Source organism: Candoia aspera, chromosome 9 (genome assembly GCF_035149785.1).
Source record: "Candoia aspera isolate rCanAsp1 chromosome 9, rCanAsp1.hap2, whole genome shotgun sequence".
In the NCBI taxonomy this organism is placed as follows: domain Eukaryota; kingdom Metazoa; phylum Chordata; class Lepidosauria; order Squamata; family Boidae; genus Candoia; species Candoia aspera.
In genome coordinates, this window is record NC_086161.1 from 21,587,424 (window position 1) to 21,612,414 (window position 24,991).

Below are 24,991 nucleotides of genomic sequence, written 5' to 3' on the forward strand. Positions count from 1 at the left end.
CAACCGGATGCTTAGTTTACAGGGGTGAGTAGGTGTCTTAAATGTTTTAAAACATTAAAAAAAAAACTTAATAACCAAAACCAACCTTCTCCATGAAAAAAGTTTAGTAAATTTTCTGGGAACCTGGTGAAATAGTACATATGTACCCATCAGAATGAGAGCATGGTGTAATGACACCCCTTTAATTTGGCTTGATGACATGGTACCTAGACAATTCGGACTGGCTACACAGCCTCAGAGAGACTATTCAGAGGAAAGGAAATATTGGGTAAGTTTTATGATGGTATGATACTGCCAATATGATCCTGGAAGACTAGGATCAGTTCAGAAAGAAGGGAAGAGAAGGAAGAGGAAGAGGAGGAGGAAAAGGATGGGGGTACATGTATGTGAGAGAAAGGAAGAGGTAGATTCTCCTGCAAAATGTTTATGGATGAAAATTTGCCATATCCCTATTAATACCAGCCAGCTTTATGCTGTTGTATGTACACGGTATACATTTTCCCATTATATAAAATAAAATAGCTGGTAAATTGTAATATTTAACAATAGACAATATTTCTCACCTCTTCTAATAAGACGGCCTCAAGTAATTCAAAAGGAGATTTGGCAGAAATATACCAAACTTAAAAAGAGAAATCTTACAAGAAATAGAAGTTGCCATGTACGAGGCCAACCCATTTGTCCAATAGCCAGCAGACTTCCAGAGCTCCAGTCAGAGATTGTCCCACCACCTTTGAGTTGGAGATGCTGTAGACTCAGCGTGGAACATCCTGCTGCAAGATACGCAACTCTACTCCTAAGTTATGGTCGCTTCTCAACCCTGGGGTGGTTATGTTTAAGAGCTTTAAACCATGTTTCAGGAATACTTGGGTTCCCTGATAGCTCACCAATAATTTTTCAGGGATCAGCTTTGTCCTGATGGATGAGTTTCCTAGAAATACAGCTTTGCCCATCATCTTCAGTCTCCTACCATGTCTTGGTGAACTGGGATTCATTTTCCTTTTACAGGGAAGAACATCAAGGTCCAGCAAGCCAACAGCCCACAGCTTGTGAGTTTGATTTTACAACTTCAACAGAATCTCTGGAATGAGGAGGAAGGACCCAACAGGTATAAGTGGAGATGACTATTGGGTGGTCCTTTCGGATAGTAGGTGTTCATTTAGGAAGGGAAAGGTTTGGAAGCTAGATAATGAGACAAAACCTGTTGCCAGTTGAATGTTTAAAGAGGAAGGAGGAAGAGGAGCGGTAGTTACCTAGCAATGGAGGACAAGAGCAGTTCTAAATTGGCAGGAGGAAGGGAGGAGGCCAGAAGACCAAACCCAGGAGATTAAAAAGGCCTAGCTGATACACAACAATGGAATTATCTGACCAGGAAATGATGAGGTCTGTTCTTAGAGATTTTCAAGCAAGCAATTCTTCAGAAGGGGGAGCTGGGTATACAAGCTCTCTTGGAATCATTCACCACCATCACCACACTCCAAGGGTCTCTGCTTATTTTCCTGGCTTCTGCTGTTTGCCTACGGCTCTTCATTCCTTCAGCCCTGCTGCAGGGTATCTTACCAGCTGTCTCCTCCACCACATGATGGACTATTGGATCCTGCCTCTGTAATCTTAGAAAAGCAAGAGCAATGGGAGGGCTACTGCAAACGTACAACTGCCCAGTTGGACAGCATGAAGAGTCCCAGAGCTCTCTTCCACTGTGAACCCTCTGAGCCCTCTCGTGATGGAATGAGGGTGGCCTTGGGAGACGGGGGGGTGGGGGGGGGGAGATGCCGCCCAGGGAACGATCAGATAGAAGAGAAAGGAGCCCGCAACAGAGTAACGGCCAAAGAAACTGAGAAAGGACCTGCCCTAACGGTTAGGTGATAAATAGGGACGGAGGGACATTTGTACTTCAGACCTGCAAGATTCTGTTAATATAGCCTAACAATAAAATAGAATTAGCTCATCTGGTCATGTTTCCTGTCTGGTTTACCTGGGAGGGCTGACATCCATCTTGGAAGTCTGAAAGTACAAAACTCCCACCCTCCCTATTTACCACCGGAGTAGTTAGGCGGGCCTTTCCTAAGTGTCTTCCTCTGGCCGCTACTCTGTTGCGGGCTCCCTTCTCTTTTATCTGATCATTCCCTAGGTGGCATCTCCTCCCACCCATCTTCCAAGGTCACCCTCATTCCATCACACCTCTTCCCATTCCTTCTTTGCACACAGCACCAACAAAACCCTCCATAATGCCCCCCATTGTTCTTACCTCATGATCAAGATCAGTTAGTGCCTCTTGTTGGCCTTTTGCTGGCTCCTCCTGAAGCTTCTGGGCCTTCTGTAGGGCCTGCTTCAGGCAGCGGGGTTTCATGAGGGGAAGGAGATTGCAAAGCTGCTTCAGCTGTGGAGAAAGAGAGGCACTTACAGCTGCAACTACCACAAGCACACACACACAACAGGTTCATGGAAACTGGAGCTCTTCAGATAACCAGCGGGTCCCAAAATCTCATTTGGCCACCTCTCTGCCTCTAAAACAGGAAGGAAGAAAATGGCTGTGCAGGGAAAGGTGGACTGTCTGCTAAATCTTGGCAACCTCTCCTGGACATAGCTGCTTTATGATCTGCTTGCAACCAAATAACGTGCAGTGGACCATAATATGTAGCTATGTAGCATAGCAAGGTCTAACATTGAATTGGATAATGCACTGAAATCCACAATGTGAAGCCCTGGTCCTTCTCCCTTAGCTGTCCCAACCCCTGGATGCCTTTTAATAAAATTTGTTAGCTGGAAAAGTTGCCACCAGACCTCTTAATATTCTTGTACTTCATGCTACTGTTTATGTTCATGCAATGTTCATGTAGCTCATGATACTCCAAAGAGCTGCAGCTGACAAAAGTTTTTGCCTTTTAATAAAACTTGTCAGTCAGAAATGATGCTACCAGACCTCTTCTGATTTTTGGCAACCATAGACTAAAACAACTCTCTTCCCACAATGTCTACAATCAACAGAAAAGTAGATGTCAAAGAGAAGATGTTTAGATCCACCGTCTTGTTCTTGACATATTAGTTTGCTGTGCGTAGAGGATAGCTTGATTTTGGCATGGAGGTCACATTCAGCTATTCATGTCCCATCGGAAATGACATATCTCAGAAGCTGATGCTTGCATTCAAGAGTGAAGGCCAGGGAGAAGGGAGGGATGGTTAAGTCAAAGGAAAGGAGAGATGAACTGTGAATAAAGGCAGTTAGAATGGTCTGTCTTCTTTCAGCTGGAGATGGATTAAATAGCATTGAAAATGGCAGGGGAGGAAGAAAGAGGAGAACCTGGGGAACCTCCTGCAGAAGTATTCTGGATGTGGGCTTGAAGCCAGGCATTCCTTCCAAATGGAGTATCAAAACTGAACCAGGAACATCACACTTTTCTGGATTCCTCAAACACCTCCAAACTGTCTGACCGCTCCAAGCTGAGCATGGAAGAAGAAAGAGTGGATCCACGATGTGGACATCTTACTCTTCCAGTTAAAAAACAGACCAGGAAGATGTTGTTTCAAGAAATGTGTGAACCAAGAAGCCTGTTCAAGTAGGGGCTTGCAGGCTAGTCTCTTCTTGCTGCGTCTCCCAATCAGTTCGCATTTACGAGCCCATGACTCAGGCTGCCTGTCTGACAGTGAAGCTACCCTGTCCTGTTGTCAAACAGAATTCAGCATCTTTCAGCAGAAAATGCTGAGATTCCATACTCCTGGAGAAGGTGAGAGGCTGCAGCCTGCAAGACAGACAAGTGCAACTCCAGCTTTTCTGGGGCAGCAGTTCAGGGTGCGGTTAAAACACGGGCACAGTGCACTTTGCTGGTCTGCCAGCGAGTGGATAAACAGAGCAGGGGAGCCCCATTCCCTGTTGCTGACCGACCAGCCACGAGAGGAATAAAAACCTGCATTCTTGATGGGCAACAGAATAATCAAGAAACCAAAACCTGGAATGTAGCTGTAAGGAATATGATGTGAGCTATTGCAGGTGTTCGAAGCACTTCATGCATATTATTTCTCTAACCTGTTGAATATCCCCTTACGATCAACCTGAATGTCCCACACATTGCAGAGGCTAAAAGATTATGGCTCGGCTAAGTCTCCTAGAATAGGAGGTAGAGTTTTGAACTAAGCGTTTCCTAACTCTTGGCTATTTTGCTACAACATCAAAATAGCACATTTGGCCAGAAGGCTGTATCCTGGCCCTGGGCATGGTCCTTACCTGCCAGCGTGGCAGGAACACATTGGCAGATGTTGACCACTGGGCCAGAGCCAAGAGCCTGGAGCCCAGTCCCATGAAGGATGGTGAAAGGAGAGTGGACGCAAGATCAAACAAAGCCCTTGCCAAGCCCTTGTTTGTAGACTGCAGGACAGAGGAGAGCAGTAAGGGCCTGTTAAGCCCATTGCAATTTTTCCAGCTACTCAACACCAGGAAGAATGTAATGATATAATCTTGGCAAAGGACTGAAAGGTTTAAAAAAAGGATGTGATAATGAAGGGGGAAAGTGAAGGCAGATGTAACAATCTTGTGTTTTAGAAATGCTTTTAGAAGTCACCTTTCTATATTCATGAACACAGATTATGTGCCATCAAGTCATTTTCGACTCTTAGCAATCACATAGATTTTCTCCATGACGATCTGTCTCCAACTGGGTCCTTCAGGTCTTCCAATAGCACCCCCATCACCATCATAACTGAATCCATTCCCCTGGCTGCTGGTCGTCCTCTTCCTCACTTTCCTTCCACCTTTCCCAGCATTAGAGCCTTCTCCAGAGAGCTGGGTCTTCGCATAATGAGTCAAAAGTAGGATAATTTGAGCCTGGTCATTTGTGCCTTGAGTGAGAACTCTGGTTTGATTGCTCAATGATCTGTTGGTTTGCTTTCTGGGCTGTCCACGGTATTCTCAGGAGTATTTTCCAATACCAAAGATATATGAACATACTGTATGAAAAGAATTTCCTCATTTGGTGCTTTATTAATTTTAAAAAGGAAGTTTTCTTTGAAATGGCATACTGATTTGAAGATGAGAAGGAGAGGGGTTTCTCTTTCAAACTTGCAGATATATTCCTGCCCTCTTCCAAGGTCAGCTGTGGGTAACCAAGGTATATTTTGAGTGCATATAGCTTGGGGCAGGCAGGTGAGATAAGCTGCATTCATCTAGAAACATCCCAGTTATTCTACCCCTGTGCAAAATGGTCCCTCACACATTCCACCCTGTATCTGCTTGTGCAGAGTTTGGGAAGCTGAGCCATTAGCTATCAGCTCAGCTCCTGTTTCTGACAAAAGGCTTCAAAGACAGTTGTGTAGCGTTTCCTTTGAAACTCGGTGGGACTTCTCTTCCTCATCCTGCCTTTTCCATCTCCCTTCTGTAGACAAGTCTCTGGAAGACCTGAAAGGCCAGGTTTGGAGCAGATCATCCCGGAGATCGTTGGTCTATGTGGTTAATAAGAATCAACAGACTTGATGGCCCATAATCATAATCTTTACTGAGGATGCCATGCATTCTTAGCACTGTCCACACACACACAGCCACACAAGTTTGGCCTACCTTGGAGGGCTGACAGGCACTGACTGGTAGCTATCTCGGGCAGGCTTCCATTGGTCAACTGCAAGGAGCAGAGGCTGGCTTTTGTGAGGTCAGAGCACACTAGTGGGGCAAGCCAAAGCTGCTGCTGAGGATTTGAAGGACAATGCCCCTGGCTGTGCAGAAGAGCCCCGGGGTACGTTCTCATTCTCTTCTAAAGAGAAAGGAAAGGTCTCTCCACCGCTACTTGCCACTCACATCGAGTCCCCAAACCACAGACCCCAAGCTCATATGGTGCACAGATGTTGCAGGCGAGTAAGCCTGTGGTTTGTGGTTTTGCTACTAGAGAAAGAGCTCAGGGTTGCTTGAGTGATGCACCAGCCAGTCTGGAGCCTGGAGCCAGTCACAAGGGATTCCCTTCCCTTAGGTCTTCTGGGGAAGAAACTGGGAACTCAGCTGATCCGCCTAGTACCAAAGAGCCCCTCCTCTCCTTTTCAGTCCCATCACTCTACCTGTAGCTGGAGAGAACTGCATCTCGTTTCCCGGGAAGAGCAGCCTCACAGGAATTGGGATCTGAGGAAGTGCATGTCAGTTATCCTAAGGCAGCGTTTCTCAACCTTGGCAACCTGAAGATGTGTGGACTTCAATTCTCAGAATTCCCCAGACAGCATGGCTGGGGAATTCTGGGAGTTGAAGTCCACACATCCTAAAGCTGGGGAATCCTGGGAGCTGAAGTCCACACATCTTAAAGCTGCCAAGGTTGAGAAGCACTGTCCTAAAGTATAAGTCCGAAGGAGTCTGGTAGCACCTTTTCCGACTAACGAATTTTATTTAACGGCGTAAGTTTAATCAAATACATTCACCTGAAAAGGTGCAACCAGACTGCTTCTTAATATTCTTGTAGTGCATGCGACTCTTAATGTTCATGTAGCTCCTGGTACAGTTCACGAAAGCTCACGCCTTTAATAAAATGTATTGGCTGGAAAAGGTGCTACCGGGCTTCTCCTGATTCTGGGCTAGCACCCACTAACCCAGTTTCCCTGCTGCAAGGCCGACAATAAGGTAGAGGAGCGAGGTCACAGAAACTAAGTGCGTTCAGACCTGCTTCTCTTGCAACGGGAGAAGAACCGAAGCAGAAGCAGAGCAGTTTTTTCAGAAGGAGGCAGTTCATGCACACTTCAATAGCCGTGCAAACCAGAGGGTGCTTCTTGCTCCCTATAAGGGCCTCGCAGAAAGTCACAGCTCCCACCCATCGAGGCATGGCGTTGCCAGTCAGGCAACTGCTCGGCCTTCTCAAACGACATCTCTGGAATGGCTGTGGACGCTACAGTTTCTGCCTGCCTGGATTTTCAAGCCTAAAAAGGAAATGGTACAGCGAGCGAGTGGAACGGAGCCAGTTTCAACCCCCAAGAGATCAGAAAAGGCCACTGTGAAAGACAGGCTCTGTTCTCCACTGAGCCTGACCTTCTGTAGGAGAGGATGTGGGTTTCTGCTGAAAGCAATCGATTCACATGGCGCTGGCCCACCGTCACCATCTCTTGACCGCCGCCTTTGTCTCCCATCGAAATGGCATGGGAGCTGGGATGGAGTGACGTGGGTGCCAGATCCAGATTCTAGAAAAACGCCCCTTAGACAGCCACCAGGCAGCTCTTGATGGGAACGGACCTGAACGTTGTCATCCTGCAGGAGCCCGTGAAACGTATTTAACTCTCCCCGGCCTCAGCTGGTGAGACAGCCCTCTTTCCAGCAACCCCAGCTAAGTGTGGTTGGTCTCATTAGAAAGCAAACACTGCAGTTTACATAGCACAAGTGTGAAGAATTTAAACAGCTGGAGATTAAGGAGCACTCAGACATGAAGTGGGCCTTGACTGCAGCTTCTTGTTCTGCTCAGGCTGTAAGCCAGTCATGATTAGACTGCTTCTTTTCCAAAAGAGCATATGAAAAAATCACACGCAACAGGCTTGCTTCACCGCCCCCCCAACCCCTTGGCCCATACTTCCTTGCCACCAAATCAGTAGCATGGCGGCAGGACATTTCAAGGTAGGAGGTTCTCCCATTGGTAGCACAGCCCACCCCTCAACTCTCCAAAACCACAGAGACAGAAAATCCATTCGTCCTCCCTGTTATTGGAAGAATTTGATTGCAATTCATGTTCCTCTGCGCTCAATTTAATTGAGCAACCAGGCTCATTTAACTTCCCCATGTTGTGTCGGAATGGCCACTTCCCATTTTACAACTTTCTCCCAACTTTGCAAAGTTGGAAGAACCATTCCCATACTAATTTAAATTACTGTAGTGCTGGGATCAGATAACATTTGTAAAACTTCCTTCCTTCCTTCCTTCCTTCCTTCCTTCCTTCCTTCCATCCATCCATCCATCCATCCATCCATCCATCCATTGCACAAAATGGACATTTTGCATCTTCAGCCCTCTTCTGTAGCTTCACCCCAAAATGTTAAGGGCAGCCCCCAAAAGGGGACCGTCTCCTGCTGTAAAGGGGCTTTGCTCTTTTCTTCCCCCTTCCTGATTATGCAAAGCTGCCCTGAACCTCCCAAGAATCTGAGGGGAGAATGCAAAACCCAACTGCACAGCCTGGTCAGAGGTGTGCAGATGTAACTGGCAACAGACTGGAGGGCAAAAGGCAGAGATGGGAAGAAGTGCCTTGGGCAGAGTCGGGAAGCAGATGATGCTGTGTGGAGACCCTGTGGGATGGCTGCAAGCTCAGGCCACGGGGACCTGAATGCTGCTGATTCAGCCGTGGCAGAGAGGATGTTTCTGTTGAACTGCAGTTTGCAGGAAGACAGGCTCCATGGATGCCTCGCATTAGAGGGTCCTGTCCATGGGCTGGAAAGCCAGCCAGCTTAAGATTTAACAGCTAACATAGGATGGCCTGAATTTAAGTTAAATTCAATTTAATTTTAATTAAAGAGCTTTTTTCCAGGGAAAAATCTTCTGGGGCTGGGTTGTCTTGAATTCTGCCCTTACTTGGCCAATAAAAGAAGACTCTCAACTTGCTACGTTTTGTCCTCTGGCCCTGACGGTGGCTTTACTTCCAGCGAGGGAACATGGGAAAGGGGAAACCACCATCTGGATTGGCTTCCTGGGCTGGTTTCCACCGCCCTGGGTTGACCTCAACATGGTGTGTCTTGCTCGGGGCGAACAGGCTGAGTCGGCAGTCCTGAACCCCTGCGTGGACTTGCCCTGCTAAAAAACGATTCTTCCTTCTGCTGCCGACACCTCTTTCCTGCCGCTCGAAGGGTTTCACACTCTGCGTAACCCCGCCGTGGGTTTGAACGTTAACAAATTGGCAGAAATTTCATTTCAACAGAGCTCTGGGGTGGGGATTGGGGGGAAGAGGGTGGGAAGCGAAAGCAACCTGTCTCCTTCTCGCTCCCGTCCATTCCTACCGTTCCCCATTGTGCCTGCTGATTACTTATTCTTCTTCCTTAGAAAGAAGCAGTGGAGAATATTTAAACAATAGCTGAGTTGCCAGGATGAACCACTAACAAATCAATCAATCAATCAATCAATCTATCTATCTATCTATCTATCTATCTATCTATCTATCTATCTATCTATCTAAATATATGAAAATAAGCCGCCCACCTGCACGCCTTAAAGTGCAGAAGCCAGAAAAGTTGATGCTGTGATGGACTGCGGAGGAAGCCAAGTTGGCAGTTTCAAAAATTATACTCAATTGCTGGAGCAGAAAGTAAAACACGTGCCTCCCATCAAGCAGTTTCCCTTTCCTTGGTGGTGGGAAGAACCTTATTTCAAATCGAGCAAGGCCTGCGCTGAGTCTTTGGATGGATTCCTTGGTCACCGCAAAGCAGGGCTGGTGGAGAACTTGGTAACTCTTTGACTCTGTGTACAGCACAACTTGGACTCACAAGTTAGGGGTGGCGCAGGAGAACCTCCACCTCAGACCCTTGCTCCTTATGGGCACTGAGTACTGCGGCGGGGGAAGATCTGTCCATGTGGGATTTTTTTCCTTTCCACACTTAGCTGCCCTGCTGGGAAGCAGAATTCATGGAAGGGGTAATCCTCTTTGGATGCGGCCATCTGCAAAATCTGCCCTCCCATCCCAGAATCTATCCTGCAGCAACTAGGCTGAGGAAAGAAAGATCCCCACTGCACAAAAGGAAGCTTTGATCTTGGCCAAATTCTCCCAAGCCGAGGTGGTAAGGGAGAAGGCAGAAGGCGAGAGGAAGGGATCAAGAGGGTGCAGGAAAAAAAGAAGATACGATTAGTTGACTGATTTTTAAGATTTATAAGGTTGCCCAACTCAAATGATGTGACTTTGGGTGGCGTACAGCAAACAATGTATCCAAAAACACCCCCCACAAAACACCATGTAACACCAAGCAAATACAATACATAAATTCAAAATATAAAATAGCAACCAAGCACACAACAAAGCAACTGAAAGGCGACCCTCACTCAGGACCCCTAATGGCTCGGAGGAGAGCCAAGTCTTAAGGACCTTCCTAAAAGTAAGAAGAGCTGGGGCTTGTGTATCACTGGGAAGGGGAGAGAGATTGCTGCAGAGAACGGGGCAACCACAGAGTAGGAGAGAGAAAAAGAGACAGAATAATGGAAGGAAGAGAGAAAAGCAGGGTGGCCAATATAAAATGTACAATTCCTTCTCAGTTCCAATCTCAACTCTGCCCACCTCTGATTTCATCTCTATCCATTTCTGGCACCCAGAAGTGTGGCCCTTGGCACAGGAGCAATTTGCCCCTCCCCGAGCAAAGCCCCTACCCTCCATCTGCAATGGGAAAGGTGCTCACGTTCTAATTAATTTTGCAGACTCTAGCAAAGATAACTGCGGTGAGGCTTGTCAAGTACTTTCAACATCCTAAAAACAATGTATAAATGCCAAGTGTTAAGAATTACAACTGGCTGAGAAAATGTAAAGCCCTTTCCATTTAGTTAACACTCAATTATCACTGTGAAACAAAGGAGTTCTGTATTTTTAAAAAAAAAATCACCTACAAAGAAGGCATTATTCTCTGTCTGATCTTGGGTTATAAATTAAATACCATTCCCTTGCGCAGATGGCGGTATGGGTGAATGTGTAAGAAACGCTGAGATCCTGTTGAGGATGCTAAGAAAGAACCTTTTTAATATGGCCTTCAAGAAAGTCCATTGAGGAGACCTGGGTCCCTCTTATGTGGTTTTCCTCGGCGGTAATCTTGCCACCCTTTAGGAGCCCCAACCACAAAAAAAAAAAAAACAAGAGAACAGTCTTGGGAGTCATGATCAAAGTGGTGAAATCAAAGCCAGGAAGCATCTCGACTTAGACACATGTGGCGCGGTCTTCTTGAAAAGTTGTTCTGTGTGTCTCCTCCCTTTTTACCCCTGGGAAATGATAGGACCCAGATGAAGATGAAAAATACCAGAGGAAACGATGGTTACCAAATGTCCTAAAATGCATATTCTTAGAAAGCGGAGAGGATGCAGGATGTCCTTGCCTCTGGTCTTCAAAGGCCCCCTCTGTAGACATAAGCAAGTTGGAGGACCACTATCACTATGAAGTTCCACCCTGGGACCACCCCTCCTATGTTCTGCTCTCCTTCCTTCGTTCCTTCCTTGGGACAGAACTGCTCAGCAGCTTAGAAGACTTGCATTCCTCTCTCATCACGTTCCAGAGGGGAGGCACACATGGCTTGATAGTGCGGCAGATGCGCTTTAAAAGCAAAGACTGCGGCTGCTTGTGCTAGCGTGAGAGCCATCTGCATAGACGTGGCAACAGGCTTTTAAGCAGTCGGCTAAACTGGAGTATTTGTTTGATCTGTATATTATCTTCACTTCAGCTCCTTGATTCATCAGTGTGAGGATCAGCAAGAGTGAACAGGCCTCTAGGAAAACAACCTATCCATGAACAATGACACGGCTGGGTTCACAGAATCCACTGAACCATACCGTATACAAAGCCATTTTAGCCTAGGCTAGCATGTTGTGTAAACCCAGCCAATGAGTTTTAGTTTATGGAAGCCAGTTCATTTGTGCATGGTTCCGAACCCTAAAAGGTGTCCCCCCAACCTTTAACAACATACAGTTCAGCAGTCCAGTTCTACAGCAGTGTTGCTCAACCTGGGCAACTTTAAGATGTGTGGACTTCAACTCCCAGAATTCTTCAATACTGGGCACTGAAGTCCACACATCCTAAAGTTGCTGCGATTGAGCAACACAGTTCTACAGTATCCATTTGACAGGGAAATGACCCTTTCACAACCAGTGGTTTTCACAAATAAACAGGAAAGCGTTCATGAACAACACCCAATGCCCCTCTGACTTTTCTTTTGGAGATCCCCCCCCCCCGTTGCGCTGAAAGAGAGCCAATGAAACACCACCCCTGATCCTTTCCTTCTCTTCCCCCGGATTTCCACACTAACCTGGATCTCTTCTTGCCAGGAGTTTGTGACCATCGGCATCTTTCCAAGCAGCTTCATAATGAAGCAGAGGCTAAGGTTTCTGCGTAGTTGCCTGGGAAGGAAGGATGGGAGAGAGGTTCTTCAGTGCTGTTCAGCCCTCCTGTGCTCCCTTGACAGCCCAGGGCCTGGTCTGCCACAAAGGTGGCAAATCAGAATCGTTTCCCTATCCCACGCACCCCCGTTCTTTGGTGTTGCTAGCAAGGGGAAGGGGCTTTAGGACTCAGGTGCCCAAATGTCTCGAGCCAATCCTCGTGCCACCCTTCCTGAACATGGATCCTGTGGGTGGCCATGAGGATGGGTGGAAGAAGTTTCTAATGGGATGTGCCACATGTCTACGTGAGCAAGGGGGAGAAAGAGCTGTTGGCGTTTCCTGTCAAATGCATCTTAGCAGACCTCACCAGTGCTCACAAAGCAGGTGGGGATTAATGGTAGAACCCCCACCCACCCACTCCTGCTAAGTAACTGCCCACAGTTGAATCCCTCAGGTTTACACCCAGTTCTTTTATTTTGCTAGTGCCACAGCTGCATCCTGTTTCCATATGATGCTCCAGAGAACTGTAATGCCTCCAGAACAACACGAGGTCTGAAATTCCCCAAGCTGATGGGTTGCTCTTTATGAGCCCGTTGTTGTAAGGCTGATTCCCAGTTTTTCTCCCAGCATTCTTGCAGAAGAGTGTCTTGAAATTGCCCTGGCAGTATCCCCACCCCGAGCAACTGAACATTAATTAAATCACATATAGATGTTTTGACAAGGTGGACTGTAAAATGCCTCTTTTGCTGATGGTGAGGCTACCAGCAACAGAGCAGGCAATCTGGAGTCCCCATCCCAGGCACTTTAAAACAGACTCCAGCTGTCTGAAAAACAAGCCACTGGAGAATCAGAGGGATCTGGGAAAAGGGGGTCACAGCCTTCCTCCCGCCCCTCATTTTCCAAATGTAAAACACACACATGCACTTTGCCTGTTATGGGAAACTTTAATTGGAACAAGGAAAGTGTCAGTTTGGGAGGGGGACCGACGATTTCTATCAGGAAAACGTGATGGAAAAAAGATAATCCCTGCCCTAGCGTGATGAGGCTTTTCCAATCCCCTGATCCCCTGCTGCTGCTGCTTCTAAAAATGAAATTAAAGGATGGGAAAGATTAACATCTCATCTCATTGGTCCTAAACAGCTGGACTGGAAAGGCTCGCGTGCCCCAGGAAGAGAAAAGTCACATGGACTGTTTGCTCAGGAATTAGGCTCTGCATTAGGAGACCTCTCAAAATTAAATTCTGCTTCTCACTAAGAGGCCCCACCTTGAATCAGCTTCCTCCCACTTATATACTGTATCTACATCTATTTTAGGGCTAATTCTCCCAGAATTCCCCAGCTAGCACAGCCTATGGCATGTTTAGAGGGCTCCAGATCAGGGAAGGGTGATGCTGGCACACCACTTCACCTCTGAACAAGGGGGTATCCCCCACTTTTGATGTCCACAGTGTGCTTCTTGACTTCCAGAAAAGTGGAAGTCAAGCACACTCTGGTCCAGAAACCTTCCCATCATCCTCATGTCATCCAGGCATATTGCAACTTCCATTCCACCTCCCTCTTTGCACCATCCTTCCACAGCTGGTCTAGGTCAGCCACGTGGGCTGTACCGGGATCAAGGCTTAGTCACCTCCTGAAGGGTGTGGAGTCAGTGTTCCCATTGGGCCAAGAGTGAGGAAATCAATTCCGCAGCACTTGGTGAGGGACACATGCTGGTGAAGGAGTCTTCAGGGTGGCTGGCAAGTCGGGAGAGAAGCTAAAAGATGGAAGTGGGGAGAGAAGCTAAAAGATTCCTTGCAAGTTGCAGGTGGGTTGAGCTGTGTGGCTGGCTTCCTTCCAGCTTCTACCAGTTGCAACCAATTCCATAAACCAAGCCAATTCATTTTACCTTCCTTATACAGGTAGTCCTTGACTTATGACCACAATTGGGACCAGAACTTCCATTGCTAAGCAAGGCGGTCGTTAAGTGAGTCATGCCCAATTTTACAACCTTGTTTTGCCACAGTCGTTAAGCGAATCACTGAGTTATTAAGTGAACCACATGGTCATTAAGCAAATCCAGCTTCTCCCATTGACTTTGCTTGTTGGAAGTCAGCTTGGAAGGTCACAAATGGTGATCATGTGACCCCGGGACACTGCAACCGTTGTTAAATACATGTCGGTTGCCAAGCGCCTGAATTTTGATCACATGACCGCAGGGACACTGTGACGGTTGTAGGTGCAAGGACTGGTCATAAATCACTTTTTTCAGTGTTGTAACTTTGAACAGCTGCTAAACAAATGGTCGTAAGTCGAGGACTACTTGTATAACAAAGGCAACAACTTGATTTTGAAGAGCAACTCTTACCTAACACTTATCTAATTTAAGCCCATTGTCCAAAGAGCAAAAAAGGAGGTTTTTAAAAAAAACAAAACATTCCCTCTGTCCTGGGAATTTGGAAGTGGGACCTCAGAAGCTCCCTTACGGTGATTAAAAACCTTACATTTGAAATAAACAGTATGACTTTGAATCTGGTTCCATTGTTCTAGCAAATTACGCTTGACTTTGCCTTTTATTAATGTCCTTTATTAATCTTTGGCAGGGTTATTGGTTCTGCTGTTCGGAACCCCTGTTTTAACTAAAATATTAGCAGATCTTTGGGGAAGGGGACAGGTGCAGCTCTTAATGCTTGAGAGAGCCACGAGGCATTTGTTCTTCTGTAATGTTCTTCGTTGCTGACGAAACGGCTTCCCATGTTCCTTCTGCTGAAGCCACGTCGCAGCAAGTTGTATAAATGCTGCCGGTATGTGTGTAATCCTGAAACCTGCCATGGCAGAACAATTCTTCCTAAAGGCAAGTTGTCCGCAGCAGATACATATGTTGAGATCTACATGGAGATTTCATACCTTTTTGCTCTTCTCTTCTCTCTTTTAACAAAAAAAGTAATTTTCTGAGATGCAAAGCCAGGGATGCCCGCGGAATACATGCAAAAAAGTCAGGACAACAGCCACCCTTATGCCAAGCCCTTGTTTTCATTTATTTAAACCAGTGTTTCTCAACCTTGGCAGCTTGAAGACGTGTGAACTTCAATTCCCAGAATTCCTCAGCCAGCTATGGGGGTTGGGGAATTCTGGGAGTTGAAGTCCACACATCTTCAAGCTGCCAAGGGTGAGAAACACTGGTTTAAACTATATTTAAAAATGCATCCTCGCGCAATTTGCAAGACAACTGTAACACATAAAGCAGGAAAAGGATAAGTGCATTAAAGGGCACTGAGACATATCAAAACATCAAGAAATTACCATTAAAAAAAATCCTACTAAACGAAGTATAAAAGCATTACAAAGCTGGAGAAAAGAAGAGCACTAGCATATTATATTAGCATGCTAATATGATAAAACAATAAGGAAATTCATTTATTTGTGAAAAGGGCATTCCATGGATAGGGTGCTAGCCGTGAAGAAACCGGACTTCTTTGTCCTATTTCTGATGGTAGGGCACGAAGAGAACGTCTTTGGGGAAGACCTTAAGATGTGCTCTGCCCTCTTTTCCCACTAAGTACAGCGTTCCGTTTCTAGGCACTACTGGTCAAATGGCATTAGGGCCTTTGATTACAATAGGAAAAACGACAGTTTTGCCCCGCAAAGGGTGATAAAGAGTTTTTGTTATTTTAACGATAACTCTTGTGCTACTAGTTCTTATTTACCCAGAGACCTGGGACGTGTAGAAACAGAAGCAGGGTTACAACTCTTACTGTTTACTGAGCTAAAAGCTGTAATTCCGCCACTCCGACACACGCCCGTTTGTGCCTCCCCATCTCAGGCTCGTCTTTGAGTTCCAGAGGAAGCGATGTGGGGAGCCCACCATCCACTACCCCGTTCTGTGGGATGCCTCCAAGGACCACGGTTCCCAACCACTTTTATGACTTCTGAGCTGGCTTTGCCAGACCCAGCTGGGTATTTTCACATGCTTCTTGGTACATTTCCACTTATCATTGTCTCATCCAATTCACCATGGAATCATCTCTTGTTTAAAGAACCGTCCCTTGTTGAGATTTTCATTCCAGTATTTTTCCACAAGCTAACACACACACACACACACACACACCGAACTAGAACCACTGGTAACAAAAGGGCCACAATCGGATCATGTGAACAAGATGGTGTTTGTGGTCCAGAAAATCTATTGAGTTAAAGCAGAGGTGAGCATAGGGCCAACAGATCTCAGCTGCATCATCAATAGCATCTTCAAAAGGAAAGGAGGCTAAATTACACATCTTTCTGCATGTGTTAGATCTGCAAGTTTTTACTGAGGTTTCAAGGGGACTCTCAACTAGAAAGAACCTCAAAGGCTGAATTTGCATGACACACTTAACCTGGTTACTGTCTAAATCATATAATGGGTTTGCAGAATATGTTGATGTATAAATGAACCAACTTGGTTGGGTCTGCAGTTTGTGCACAGTGGAACAAGCAAGGTTCAAGTTAACCAAATGTAACATGTGGTACCAGCCATTAGATTACTACCTGGTTTTTTGAGATGCATGATATGGATAGTTGGACAGAACCCAGGAAGCCTGCCAGATGTATCTGCTGCTTGCTAAGAGGCGGAAAGATCCTATCCCTTGGTTCAATGTTTCTCAGCCTTAGCAATTTTAAGCTGTGTGGACTTCAACTCCTAGAATTCCCCAGCCAGCACACTGGCTAGGGAATTCTGGGAGTTGAAGTCCACACAGCTTGAAGTTGTTAAGGTTGAGAAACTCTGCTTTGGTTTATCCAAGGGAAATGCTGCTGTAATTCTCCCAAAGCACCTTCGCTCACTGCCAAAATACTGGTCAACTTCCAGGGTTCAAGGGTGGAGCTGAAGTGCCTAGATGCAAACTAGGACAACAGGCGATCAGATCAAATGCATGCAACTGGCACAAAGTGAATAGACTACAAAAACCCTGTATTTCCTTCCTTGATGCAGAATTTAGATTCTCTTGTCATGGAAAACACACGTACACAGCATGCTCCCCAGTGGAGTGGCAGTTGCTCTGTTTGAAGAAAGCATGCTCAGAGCAAGTGGCACAGACCCTGGCAGTGCCACACGGGTGGACTGTCTGGCATGCAAAGTGAGGAAATCCCAAAGCCTCCGGGAATGGGCCACATACAGATAAATACGATAAAAGCAAAAACCAGGTTAATAGGTCCCACTGCAAGTGCCCCGGATCTCTGCCCTGAGAAAGGGACATCTGAAGCAGGTCTTGGAAACGGGAGCCCAGAGGAAGCCAAAACGGTGCCCAACCCAGTGAGAGCCATGTGGCCCACACTTAATGCAGCAATTCAGACTGCCTGGATTCGACTATTGCCAAAGTAATTATGGCTTTATTCGTTAAATTAGAAAAGAGGTGACAGTGCAGTCTTTTGCAGCTGTAACACTGTTGCTCAGGAACTGCAGTTCTGAATTAGAATTAGAATTAGAGACAGGCCTTCCCTAATTCTAAGCCGGTCACTGCCCCCAAAGATCCCCAACATTTGGAGGTGGATGGGAAGATCTGAATTCAGAGGAGTCCTATGGGAATAGAAATGTACAATTAGGGAATAGAAATGTACAATTAGGTGAGAGGAGATAAAGAGAAATCATTGGAGTGGTTCCTGAAAGCAGATAAAATGACAAAAAATCAATCTGTGGGTCCTTCCTCAGCAGGATTAAAGAACGAGCTCTTTAAAAGTAAACAGAAGATTTATAAAGTGAGCTTATTTGACCAGGGTTAAAATATGTATGTTGTGGTTTCTGCTAGTCATTAATGGGATTTTTTTTTAGCCAGGATTGAATGATGAGGTCTTAAGGATTTGAATATTGGGGAGAGATTTATTTTGTTGTACTCTTTTGAGCATGGGATAAATTGGTTTATGCAAATAGGCTTTTTTGATTAAGCTAAAAATATGTATATTACTAACTCTGGTAGCTCTTAATAGACTTTTGCTGATGAAGATTGAAAGATTTTATAATTTGATTATTGTTAAGGGATGAGATATGGGAAGAAGATTTTGCTTTTTCATTGAATTACTAGAGAAAGTGTTAAGGTGATTGTCTATAGCCTGGAGGGAGGGGGGTAAGTCATCTTTTATATATCTGTCTTTTTTCTTTTTTCACTTTTTCTTTACTTTTTATATTTCTTGTACTTTGAATTAGTTTGTCTTTATATTTTAAAACTGTAATAAAAATATTAAAAGAAAAAAGAAATGCACATTTATTTATTTATATTTCAAATTTCGTCACCGCCCATCTCCTTCAACAGAGGGAGGAAGTAGTTGATCTTCTTTCAGCCCAACCTACATCGTAGGGCCATTCTGGGGAAAACCTGGAAGACAGACTTGGGGCAGCCAGAGGGGGAGGGTCAAAAAGGTTAAGATGGTAGCCGCAACCACATAATCCAAGTCCTGCCCCAGGTTGGCCCTGGTTAGCACTTGAATGGGAGACCACCAGAAAACCCACCTAGCTTGTTTAAAAAAGGAAAAAAAGGAAAGACTCCCAGAAAACAGCAACAAGAAACCATTTCTATATTGCTGCGTTGCACATAAAAAACAGGTGGAGCTTCTTGACTTTTTTGATCACACCCAGTGGACACTCCTGCTGCTGAGAAAGCTACACAGATATGTCCATAAAGTAACCTATTGCTGAGCTTGACTCAAGAGTGTGTAATTTTCTTATGCAAGGGATCAGGGGGGCATCACTCCTGAATGGACATAGCAAGTGGCTGCACTACCAGCATCTGGAGCTGGTGACCCCCGCTGTGTAGAAACCAGAACCCTGAGCCCAGTTTGGCCCTTTATCCGAAGTCTAGATCAGGAAAGGGAAAATGTGTTTCTTGTCCCCACCTTCCAAAGTCCCTTGTTGTAAGAGCTACGTATCTTGAAAAAGAACTTCCTATTGTTTTTAAATAATTTTAATTAAAGCTTTTAAACAAGAAGATTAAAAACTAACACAAACTAATGTAAAGTAAGAAAAGGGAAAAGAAATAAATAAAAGGAAAAGCAGAAAGTGCAAGAAAAGAAAAAAAGTTAGAATTCCTGGATGGAGACTGAAATGGGGGGGGGGGGGGGTTGGCAGGAGCACCAATATTGTTCCTAGAAAGGCTGATTTTGTGCCAAATCTTTCGTCCCTCGGTGCTGAGATCAAAATATCCTATTCTTCCTAACGATGGATGGGTTTTCAGAAAATAAAAACCCAGCGTGTTACATGCCTATAAGATTTTATTTCATTTTATTTTAGGTTTTGCACGTCTGCTTTTAAAAGCAAAATTTCCTTGGATCGTATGGAAAGCTCCACTTGGACCGCTGTGTGTCTCTTCCTGTGTTGTTATACCCTAAGGTGACCTGGTACATGGGGAGCAGACAAGCCATGTTTCACACAGGCAAAAAATGACAGAATCTGGATCATATGGTGTAATTACAAGGCATCACCAAATATGAGAGAACTGGGACTGTAAGAGATGGGATGTTTTGCAACACGAAAGCCTTGCAAAGCCTCATTATATCGCCAGGGGAGACACTGGGGAATTCTAAGTGCCAGTCCAAACCACTGTCTTCATGGCCACAGTTCCTTGCTCTGTGCTAAATAGGAACAGGATCTGTTGCAACAGTGAAGGTCAGTTACTGGAAGGCACGATTAGTAGTCATTGTCTAAAGCAGTGTTTCTCAACCTCAGCCACTTTGAGATGGGTGGACTTCAACTCCCAGAATTCCCCCTACCCTTGCTGGTCCAAGTCCACCCATCTCAAAGTGGCTGAGGTCGAGAAACACTGGTCTAAAGCGAAGGATGCCAGGACTTAAGCTTGTATGTGTTGGAAGTCCTGGCAAATCCAGCATGCCTCATTAGCATGTGAATTAGCACTTAAATTGAGTTGTCCCACAATGCAACTCTGAGGAAGCTGTTTGTTGCCACTCCCACTTCCTCTGTCTCTCTTCTCTCCTTCTTCCACCCAGGGAGAAGCAAGCATGCTGCTCTGCTCTCCATTCATCAGGGCCATGTGCTCAGGCCTTGATGAAGGATTCTGCCCCCTTCTTCCACGCAGCTCTTGGCAGCTGTAGGGATGAGAATTTAGGGCAAACTGTGTAATTAGAAAGAAAAGAAGAACAAAGGAACTTCAACTTTTCACCAAGATGGATGTAGCAGAAGCAACAAAGAATAAAGTCAGTAAGATTCTTTTTACTTCTTAACCTACTCTGTCTAAGCGTATGATTCTTTATGCTTGGGAGGGCTGAGTGTGTAAGATCCATAACCTGTATTTCTCTGGCATGCTCATGAAAGCTATTTTAAAGATAATATTCTTCTTCTGTGCCAGCTTCTCAGCTGTGTTATAAGCTCTGCTCCATTTCAGTGGTTCTAGCAGGCCACTAAACTGGCTTCAGCATGGACTTTCCTCAGGAAGAAAACCTGTCCAGTTCCTTAATAATTAGCTTTAGGTATGAGAACAGCCTGTAGCCGTGTGTGGGAGAGCAGAGTTCAAAGAGAAAGCACTCTGTACATCCTCAAAGGGCATTTTCATAATAACAATAATAGCATTTCGCAAAGTCATTTAATAAAAAGGCCACAGAGGGGAGGAGGTGGCACTAAATCGACATCTCAACAAGAGCCAAGGGGGAATTGTAGCCCTTGACCAGATTCACCACGGCAATTTACGTGGCCAATGGGGAAGGCTGCTGGGACCGATAAGTTAAGTTGCATCTGGCGGGCTACCAGCAACACTCTTGGGCCAGTTTTCTTTTATTTCCAGCCTTCACGGAAGGTGAGACCACGTGGAGCCCAACAGGACATTCAAGGTGATTTGTTCAGGAATTTTGCAAGGGGGAACTAGAGGCACTGTTAGGGCTGTGGGGCAATTTGGGGCTGAACAATGGTGCAGTTTAACCAAGCAGGATCAACGTAGCTGGCTGGCTTGTAATCAGATTTCTAGTAGCGAGCAGCAACCATAGGCACATGTAGAATACAGCAGCTATAGACAACTATAAATACCAGGTGTGTATGCACAATAAAAGACATGCTCCCACTTCACAGTGCAGAACTGCCCTGATTCTGACCTTAATTTGCAAGGGAGTATTTCTGACAGCAGCCTAGAACAAGAGGTAAACTCAGCTTATTGCCGTGGAGGCTTCGCTGTGCATGCGCATAAATACCCGGGCATACATCCAGGATATCTTGTACTTCTCCTGCTGCATTTTGGGCAGCTATCCAGTTCAGTGTTGTTTTTTTTAGGGGGGGGCGCATCCCTGGAAGGAGTTGCTTTCAGAGGCTGGGGTGGAACGCAGCCTCTCAGCCAAAGGGAGGCGGCACCCGGGCGGTGAAGGGAGGACAGAGATGTTGGCCAGGCACGCGTCTCAGTGCAACCTCGAGGACTCCACTTCTGACGGCATGAGGTCCAGGCCAAGGGCTTATTGGAAGGGGGTCTGGGGGCAGGTGAGGGCAACAATGCAGTAATACTGTTCGGCAGGAAAGCAGGATGATGTGGCTGCATTTTCTGCTGGGGGCTGACAGGCCCGGGGAGCGTTCCTCAGGCTGGAGATAGGTGGTCAGCTCGGAGGAGAGCAGCCGGACTTGGTCCCCTTGGTGGGAACGTGTTGAGGTGCACCCCTGGGAAAGAGAGGGGGGAATGGACCCCCTCCAAACTGGCAATGTAGAAACAAACAGCAAGGGCCCATAAATGGAACTCGAAGCCCAAGCAGTGCACGAGAAGAAAACCTGCACTGCAGACTCTCCATCTGGATACGTGCCGGGAGGGGGGGGAGAGGGAAGAGAGGGAAGAGGAACCCCACTTTGGGAGAGCGTGGCGTTAACCTTCCTGTCCCGCAAACAACAGCCAGATAAGTGTGGGATGGTGTGTGTGTGGGGGTGTGTGTGAAAAAGCATCAGAGATTATCTCCCCTTTTGACTTTTCCAGTTACACATCGCTTGGCAAGCTCAAGCAGGTTCCACATCTCCTTGCAATGGGTGGCATGGGCCTCACGCCTGTCAAGATCTAGCCTCGCACAAGGCTGGGAGTTGCAGACAATCAGGCCAGTCCTTGTGGCTCAGAGGTGGCGGGTGTGACTCGTGGCGCGTTGCTGATTTTATCGAGATGCACGTGTCCTCGTATTGCTCCACTTCTGACTAATAGGCTGAAGGACAAATGACTTATTTTAGACTCGGGGGGTGGGGGGGAGAGAGAGAAACGCAATCATTATCCCTAGTGTGGGTCGAAGTTGTGCTGCAGCTTGTCCAGTCAGTCGAGTGGACTTTGTGGGAATCAGGTTAGTTCTCAATCCCGTGAGCCTTATCTGGGTCTTGCTGATGTGTTTCTGTGCTGATTTTTCATTCGTTATCTTATTTCAGATCACTTGGTGACAGTAATTTGATGCGATGCAGTAATCTGATGTAGTTTCTAGTGTACCTGATACGATTCTGCTCAAGAAAGTAAACCTAAGAGGGTCTGGATATTCCACCCCCACCCGTGTCCGCACCCTTACTGCAGAATGTTGGGCTGGTTGGCCAGCTACCAGCCCTACTCAACGTACTCCTAGGATTTTTCTGGGTGGTCTCCCGTCCAAGCACTAACTCGCTCTGATCTCGCTTAGCTTTTCAAGGTCAAGCAAGGTTGTCAAGCATGCTGGCTGGGGAATTCTGGGAGTTGAAGTCCACACATCTTAAAGCTGCTGAGGTTGGGAAACACCGATTTAGATGATAACAATTAACTGACCCTTCCCCTGTTGCTCCCAATCAGAGCACAAACACAGCCTGGCAACGTGTCGTCAGACACTGCCTTCACCTGGTTACCAAAACATATATGAGACAAGCTCTAGGTTATTCTTTAGCTCTGCTGGGATTAAAGTCACGGCTTCCCCCTTAAACCCAGCACATCCAACAGCAACCACATGGGATGCAAAAACTGTTAGGCTTTATCAACCATTTCCCTGGAGACTGGGAATCCCAGACTGCGATGACTGGGAATGGAGGCTATCGGGGCAGGAGAGGGATCAGCTGTGAGAAAATTTCTGCTGACTCAAGGAGAGGTGGAGGCCGCCGATGTAGCCTTGAGCAAAGGCCCTCAGACACACCATCAACCCAGCGCTATCCCCAGTGTAGTAACTCCAAGATGGGGGGCTTCTGGGCTGCTGCGAAGAGGGTGTGGGAGGACCTTGTCCCCTGAGAAGCAAACGCTGGTGTCTCCAACAGCTCCTGCCATGGACTTCTGAAAGGGGACTACTTCCTCTGGGCTGTCTGGCCAATTGCAATCCTTTATGCTGGACTTCTGCATTACTGTCTGGCCCGGGCCCAGGAAGTAAATTGAAGAGAGCAGTCCAATATCTAATGGATCCGATGGGACTTGAAATGCACAGCCTAACCCGCCTCACCTCTTTCCGCACCTCATCCATCATTGCCACAGGTGGCAGTTACACTGGTCCTAATGGAAGCACGTCAAGAAGAGCTCACTAAAAGGTAGTTATGTGGGATCTAATCCTGCCCTCCTCTTCCCTGGCCGTATGTCTCCCTTCATGGAACAGGTTCTTCTCTTTGGCCTCTGAAAACAGTTTTCTTTGTGAAACCACCTGCTCTTGGAAGGGTTCTCCAACCCAAACGAAGAGCAAACAGATTATAACGCCAGGTCTCCCCAAGTTGTCCTGCACCACAAATAGAGCAGGCACCAGGCCGCTGCCCTCCCTGCCGTGCTGAGACATCCCGCATCTGAACTCCAGTTCCAGCTGTTATGCCTGATTCCCATCCGGATTGCTAGAATGGCTCGCACAAACAGAACGCAAATCTGTGATTTCTTCCACCCTCTTTTCTGGCGATCCATCTCCTCTCCTTCTAACGCATAAAGAGCCAACCCAGTAATGTAAACCACAGTGGTGTTTCTGGCACAGTCCTGCTTAACAGACAGCAGTAAACACAGCAGCCGTTCCCCACCTGGATGCTGCCCCCCCTGCTAATTCTGGGTATTTCTGCTGGGGCATCTGCAGGTGCCAACGTTTGCAAGCTAGTGGGTGCCGGATTGTAAACCAAGGCTCGGCCCACGGATGCTGCTAATTTCTGCTGAATTTTCCTCTGATGGCTATAAACACAGGCAACACACCCTTAACGTTCGCAATTGGCTCCTTTTCAAATTCCATCTTAGCTTCGTTTTTCCAAGCTTTCCTTTTAAAATTTCTTCGCCTTCCTGTTCCTGCTTCTGAGCCAAAGTGCACATTTGGAGAATGAGAATGGTATGGCCATGGCCATGAATCCACCTCCACCCCCACCCCCCTGCTGGCTTTTCTGTTTTCCTTTTTCAGAAGCAACTTCCACGAGAGCTAATTGTGCAAATGGCTCCTTGCTGAATTTATCTCTCTAAGTTATTTCAACCCCTGACAGGATTAATCGTAGGGTTGCAAAATGACCACCCTTGCATAATTTGTGATCCGAAAGGAAGAACAGACAAGGATGGCTAACTATTTGGAATCCAGGCAAATCTGGACATCCTCTGAGTTTTTTTTAACTTATTGAATCAATTTATCAGACACCTCAATCACCGAAGCAACTTTAGATGTTGTACAAAGATAAGAAACAATCTAAAATAAACACATCTTAGAGAAATGTAAGTCACCCCTGTTGAGGAAACAATTAAAAAAAAATTCCAAGTAAGATCACAACTCAGAACCTGTTAAAAAGTCAGGCTGTTACAGTCTTCCTGAGGAACAACAGAGGCAGGCTGTGGGGACTTCAGAGAGAATGCTCTTCCAAAGGGCACTGAGAGGGGCATCTCCATGGGTTCCCAAAATGACATTGCTTTGCTGATGGGACACAGAGCATGCTAACCAGATGGTCAGAAGCCATCAAACAAAGTAGGTATCTAGGCCGCAAGCCATGATGGGCTTCAGGGGTGACGGCTAGCAGCTTCAACCGCCCCTGGCAGTCAGCCAGAAACCAGTGCAGCTTGGGAAGTGGAGGTGTCCCATGGGCGACACGAGGGACACCCATAACTACTCCCACTGCTGCAATCTGGACCAGCTGCAGCTTTCAAACGGT

At 46.4% G+C, this 24,991-nt stretch overlaps 1 protein-coding gene across 1 annotated transcript in view; it reads right to left on the reverse strand.

The window, feature by feature from the left end:
• The window catches only part of FAM178B (family with sequence similarity 178 member B), a 91,430-nt gene that overhangs the window by 49,373 nt on the left and 17,066 nt on the right, over positions 1 to 24,991 (reverse strand). Inside the window, exons 3-4 of the mRNA XM_063311105.1 lie at positions 11,923 to 12,013; positions 2,249 to 2,380 (exon numbers count right to left, since the gene is read on the reverse strand). Coding sequence (XP_063167175.1) covers positions 2,249 to 2,380; positions 11,923 to 12,013 — 223 coding nt within the window. The remainder of the gene's footprint in view (positions 1 to 2,248; positions 2,381 to 11,922; positions 12,014 to 24,991) is intronic.